General features: G+C 48.4%; 1 protein-coding gene across 1 annotated transcript in view; it reads left to right on the forward strand.

Annotated features, from left to right (window-relative positions):
- Positions 1-5,811, forward strand: part of Ttll6 (tubulin tyrosine ligase like 6) — a 28,469-nt gene extending 22,658 nt beyond the window's left edge. The window contains 2 exon segments of the mRNA XM_023718124.1: positions 4,387-4,798; positions 5,543-5,811. Of these exon segments, the coding sequence (XP_023573892.1) occupies positions 4,387-4,798; positions 5,543-5,811 (681 nt within the window).
- The last annotated feature ends 485 nt before the right edge of the window (positions 5,812-6,296 follow it).

The raw sequence follows: 6,296 nt of genomic DNA on the forward strand, positions 1-6,296 counted from the left end.
CACACACACACACACACACACACACACACACAAATAAATAAATTAAAAAAAAAAAAAGAACATGTGTGTTAAATCACATGGCATTATGTCGCAGATGGCTTTGGTTCTGTTCATTTTTCTTCTGTCTTGTCCTTCTTTTGTTTTTCGAGAGGGGTGATCTTTATTGTTCTGTCTTCAGACTCACCAAGTCTTTTGTCTGCTACTGAACCCGTCTGGTGAGTTCTTCCTCTCAGTTGTACTTTTGAGCCCTATATAAATTCTTTTTCATAATTTTGGTTTCTCTGCTTCAATTTACAAGCCTCATGTATACATTCCTTTAATTCTTTGACCGTGCTTACAGTCCCTGCTTCCCCCCAACCACAGCAGGGTCTCGCTGTGGAGTTCAGGCTGGTCTTGAACTTACTCATGTAGCCCAGGCTGACCTGAGGCTCACAGCGATTCTCCTGCCTCAGCCTTCTGAGTCCCGGGATGGTCTCGGGCGTGCGCTGCCGTGCCTGGCCGCAGCACTGCCTGCCTTTAAGTCTTTGTAAGCAGTGGACCGACATGTGTGTCACCTCAGAGTCAATTTCTTGTTATTTTATTTTATTTTATTTCTGTATTTTATTAGGGAAGGGTCTACAGGGTGTTCAGGGTCTCACTACTAGATCGGACTCGTAGTGATCCGCCTGTTTACAGCCTCCCAAGAGCTCGGATTACAGGCGCACGCCACCACGCCCAGTCTCAATTTCTTGTTTTTTAATTGTTGAAGAGCTTGCACTTTTGTTGTAAGATTAAAAAGTAATGATTACGTATAGTTCCAATTCTTATGTTTATAGCATTCCAGGCATAGAATTCATTTATTTTTTTCCATAATTTTATTGAGAAACAAATAGCAATGAGACAGTTTCAAATCGAATTGGTAGGGCAGTTCCAATAATTAACACATTGCATACTCTCTTCCTACTGGTTATTTGCTGTACAAGATGCAGACATGATATCCTATTTACAAACACTGTTAGAACAAATCCCTCTATTCATTAAAAAAATGTAACTATATATCTGTCCTAACTATTTTGAATACACAGATACAAAATGGACATTCATCTGTATCCCCTTTTTTGTTTAGTTCCGTTATTTGAATATGTGTTAACTCAGCAAAATATTCTAAAAGAGGGGCTGGTGAGATGGCTCAGTGGTCTAAAGCACCTACTTAGAACAAGCTTAGCAAAACACAGGGACCGCGGTTCAATCCCCCAGCACCACATGCCAGCCAGCCCCACCCGCTGGTGGGCTGAGTGGGCCATACACACACACACACACACACACACACACACACACACATAAATAAATAAATTTAAAAAAATATTCTAAAAGAGTCCAGTGGTCCATAATAGTATTGGGTCTTTGGCTTCACTGGCAATGTCAGAAATTGTTGACCTGAGTCCCCTACAGCTCAACATAATAGCATGGCTTTATTTCTTATACTTTGTTTTTATACTTTTCTGCTGGATGGTTAAGACCAAGATAAAGCAAGACCTATGCAACAAGAGTTGTAGCTTTTGGAATAGAATTCATTTAAGTGAGCATCGATACAGTAATCAGCCAAAACAGAGTAGGTGGGAGATGGCTCAGGTGTCAGGTCACAGGCCATTTGGGGTTCAGCTGCCTCCAGGGAGCCCGGGCCCCTGGCAGCCCCATTCCTATGGAGAGCTGCATCCCTTTTGTAGCTCAACACAAAGGCCCTGGGTTCAATCCCCGGACTCGTCCTACAAAGAAAGATTTCAGCTCTCCGTAATTTACCCATGATTACGCATGCCTTGGTTTTTACACTTCTAGCCCGTAAGACTGTGGCTCTGTGTTGCTCAAGCCATGTGGATCGGGGGTGTCTTCGGACAAATGGCTACAAAACTGCAAGATTCCATCAAGTACATTTGTCTTTCTTCCAAGAATAAATTTGAAGCACTTTAAATTTTCTTTTCTCTTTCCTTCTTTTTTTTTTCAGTCTTTTTGAGGCAGGCTCTTGCTATGCAGTTCAGGCTGGCCTTGAGCTCACTTTGTAACCCAAGCTGGTCTTGAACTAACAATGAGCCTCCCGCCTCAGCCTCCTGAGTACTGGGATTATAGATTTGTGCTACCACACGCTCCAACCACCCTTTCACCCTGCCAGTTTTCCTAAGCTCAGATATGCAGGTCACTTACGCCCTGCTAGAAGCAACACAGCAATGAACAGTCCTCTGTATTTCTTTTTTTTTGTTTTGTTGTTTGCAGACAGGGTCTTTTTTAAAAAATTTTGTGTGTGTGTGTGTGTGTGTGTGTGTGTCCAGCTCAGCCCACCAGGGGGCGGGGCGGGCTGGCATGTGGTGCTGGGGGATTGAACCGTGGTCCCTGTGCTTTGCTAAGCTTGTTCCAAGTAGGTGCTTTAGACCACTGAGCTATCTCACCAGCCCTGCAGACAGGGTCTTCCTATGCAGTTACAGCAGCCTTGTGCTCACTGTGTGGCCCACGCCAGCCTCGAACTCCTGGCAATCTTCCTGCCTCAGCTTCCTGAGTGCTGGGATTGCAGGTGCACACACACACACACACACACACACACACACACACACACACACTCAGTTTGGAAGTTTTTTAATTGTGATAAAGTGTACATAACAGAAGCTACCATTTTAACCATTTGATGACATGAAGGATAGCCATAAAATTATGCAACTGCCACTCGACATTCCCGAGCGTTTTCACTACCCCAGACGCAGTCCGTGCCCATTAGCACAGCCCCCGTCGTCCCCCCTCCTGGCCCCTGGAGCTTCTGTTCTGCTGCCTGCCTCTCAGCGTGACTCCTCCACTGCCTCGTAGAGGTGGGATCAGGCAAGATGGGCACTTCTGTGTCTGGACCCTTCTCTTAGCGTGAAGTTTTCAAGCTCTATTCATGGGGGAATATATCTCAGAATCTCAATCTCTCTCTCTCTCTCTCTCTCTCTCTCTCTCTCTCTCTCTCTCTCTCTCTCTCTCTGGCGGAACCAGGGAGTGAATTCAGACCCTTGCGCTTGCTATTCCACTGAGCCATCTCCCGGTCCCCACAATCTCTTTTCTTTAAGAGGCTGAATAAAATCTTATTCTATGCCTGTATTTTATTTTGCTTGCTTATTTATATATTTTTTTATGCATTTGGTACAGGGTCACACTGCACAGCTCGGACTCTAGTGATCCTCCTGTTTTCAGCCTCCTCAGTGCTGGGATTACAGGCGTGCGCCACCGTGCCTGGTCTCTGGCCGGCCGGCTCAGCGGGCCTGGGGCTGTGGCTGGGTCGGCATGTGTGCTGGGCATCAGATCCGGTGCCTGCACTTGCCTAAGAAGGCGTTTAGGCTGCTCAGTGATGTTGCTGGCCCACTTACTCATTTATTTGCTGTTGGAAATTTAGATTATTTCTTCCTTTTGGTGAATAATGCTGCTCTGCTGCATAATGGCATACATTTTGGGTCTTTTTTTTTTTTTTTTTTTTTTTTTTTTCTGAGACAGGATCTCACTATGCAGTTCAGCCTGGCCTGGAGCTCACAGGCTGGCCTCAAACTCACAGTGATCCTCCTGCCTCAGCCTCCTGAGTGCTGGGATTGTAGGCATGTGCCGCCACACCTGGCAGGAATACATAATTTTTAAGGAGCTAATTATATTTGTATGTCTAGAGATATTTATCTCCCGCAGAGTTGCCGGCTCGCAGGGCACTTAGAACTTTATTTCCCCAGTTATTTCTAGATGGCTTAGAATGGCTGCACCTTCTACGTCCTCGAGGTAGTCGAGGTAGAAGGTGCCGTCACCCACCACCACCACATTACCCAGCTTTCTAATCTTTCCCAGTTGGATAGTATAAAAAACACTGACTTCTCTGCTTCCCAGTCTATCTCTTATACGTTTAAAGACCTTTATAGCTGGGTGTGGTGCGCAAGATCTGTAATACCAATTTGAATATGAGGCCAGCCACTACGTAATGAGTTCAGGGCCAGCTGAGCTACACAGTGAGACCCTGTCTCCAGCACACTCACACACGTACGTTCTTGTTGTTTTCCTAGACGAGGCTGTAGCTTCCCCGACTGTCTTATCTTTTGCCCTGATTTTTGACCAATTCATGGCTCGGAAACTCTTCTAAACTAAACCTTTATCAGTGCTATTACCCCAGCTCACTGTTTTCTTTCTTTTCTTTTTTTTTTTTTTTTTTGGTTACCAGGAGTTGAACTCCTGAAGCACAAGACCTTGCGCTTGCCAGGCAGGCGCTGGTGCCACGGAGCTATATCCCTGGCCCGGGGCCCAGCTCTTTTAATTGACCATTTTCAGAGTTTCTGTTTATTTCACCCTAGAGGAGCACAGGAAGAAGCCTGTGGCCTCCCTGGTCTCCTTGCAGCCTTTCTTCTCTTTCAGCCCTTGACCTCGGGAGAAATTTCCCCAGAGTCCACAGCTTCGGTCTCAGCCTCTGCAGAGGTCCTGCCGCACCCAGCCCCGCACACCACGTCCAAACACAGCAGCCCAGCAGTGGTCAGAGTCGTCTCCTTTCAGTGCAAGCAGCAGCAGCGGACCCCCCAGCAGCTCACCAAGGAGAAGATGGCACAGCCTTCCACACCCCCGGTGTCCCAGCTCTTTATACAGAATTTGACTCCCAGCTGGAGCCGGTTGAAGAACAACACACAGGAAGAGCGCTTGGTGTCAGAGCTGCTGACCAATATTCAGCTGAAGAGGAGATTGGCCCTGTTCCCGGCTCACTACAACTCACGGCTGCTGCTGAGTGCCCAGCCACACAAGTGCCCACATGTGCCAGGGAGTGGCAAGAGCCCAGGTGTGTGCGTCAGCATCCCGTGACTGTGACAATGCACCTGAGGTTGTTAGCTTATGAAGAGAAAAGATTTCCTTGGGCTCCTGGTGTGAGCAGTTGCAGGTCGGGCTGACCCAGGGCTCTGATGGGGGTGGTGGCAATGGCGGGGGGCATGCAGAGCAGATGTCTGTAGCCCATGCTCAGGGGCCAGGGTGATGGCTCAGTAGGATAAGCACTTTGCTGCCAAGTGCAGGGGTCTGAGTTCAATCCCCAGTGCCGCAAAAAAAGAAAGAGCGTAGCCCATGCTTAGGTGAGGGCATCTCTAGTCTGCCCAGGAGGACAGAAGAGCTCTAATAGCAGGCAGAGCCCTGTTAACACATCCGGGCTTCTAAGTACTGGGAAGAGAAAATGTTGGGGGTGGGGCTGGGGAGATAACTCAGTGGGGTAAGTACTTGCCTAGCAAGCACAAGGACCTGAGTTCAATCCCTAGTTCTGCCAAAAAAAAAAAAAAGAAAGAAAAGGGAAGAAAATGTTGGAGAAAAGAGAATGCCTGAGTCTCCTTCCAAGAGCTACAGCCCGGTTTATTTTTGTTATGTTTTATTTTGTTTCTGTTTTTTTGCTTGTTCGTTTGTTGCGGTACCAGGGATCAAACTCAGGACCTTGCACTGGCCAGGCAGGTGCTTTCTCCCCGGCCCTACAGCTCGGTTTCATGGCCCTGGCCAGGCAGTTGCGCACAGACCGATGCCACCATCGTCTTTTACCTTCCAGGAAGCCCCTGTCTGCCCAGAGAGGGCTGCTCTGGCACCTGCAGCTCCGCCGAGAAGAGGCAGCCGAATGGGTCCCCCCTGCTCCTCCTGGAGAGGCCCCAGAGCCACAGCGTGTCCCTCAAGGATCTCCTGGTGGTTGCCACCCCAGCCCATCTGGACCGGCGGCCGGGCAGAAGCCAGGCAGGGCTCGTGAAGCACCTGTGTGTGCAGGATCGGGACGCCTAGAGCCACTGCCTGGTCTCTGGCCACAAAGGATGTGAGGGGAACTAGGTAAGTGACCCTTGGCGTGTTTGTGGGTGACAGGTATCAGAGTCAGTGTCTCTGGAGTGCTGAGTATGCAAGAGGCGGATGGACTGACAAAGGCCCTCAGGTGAGTAGGTGACTGAGGCCTCCCTCCGGCTACACGCCCGTAATCCCAGCACTTGAGAGGCTAAGGCAGGAGGGTCAAGAGTTTGAACCCTAGGGACCAGGGAGATGGCTCAGTGGAATAAGTGCTTCCCTGGCAAGCACAAGGGCCTGAGTTCAATCCCCGGTTCCGGAAAAAAAAAAAAAGAGGCTTTAAATATGGGCTGGTGAGATGGCTCAGTGGTCTAAAGTACCTACTTAGAACAAGCTAAGCAAAGCACAGGGACCACGGTTCAATCCCCAGCACCACATGCCAGCCAGCCCCGCCCCCTGGTGGGCTGAGTTGGTCACACAAATAAATAAATAAAATTTAAAAAATAAAAAATAAAAAAGAGTTTGAACCCAGGGCT

This window comes from Octodon degus, unplaced genomic scaffold, assembly GCF_000260255.1.
Source record: "Octodon degus isolate 3935 unplaced genomic scaffold, OctDeg1.0 scaffold00056, whole genome shotgun sequence".
In the NCBI taxonomy this organism is placed as follows: domain Eukaryota; kingdom Metazoa; phylum Chordata; class Mammalia; order Rodentia; family Octodontidae; genus Octodon; species Octodon degus.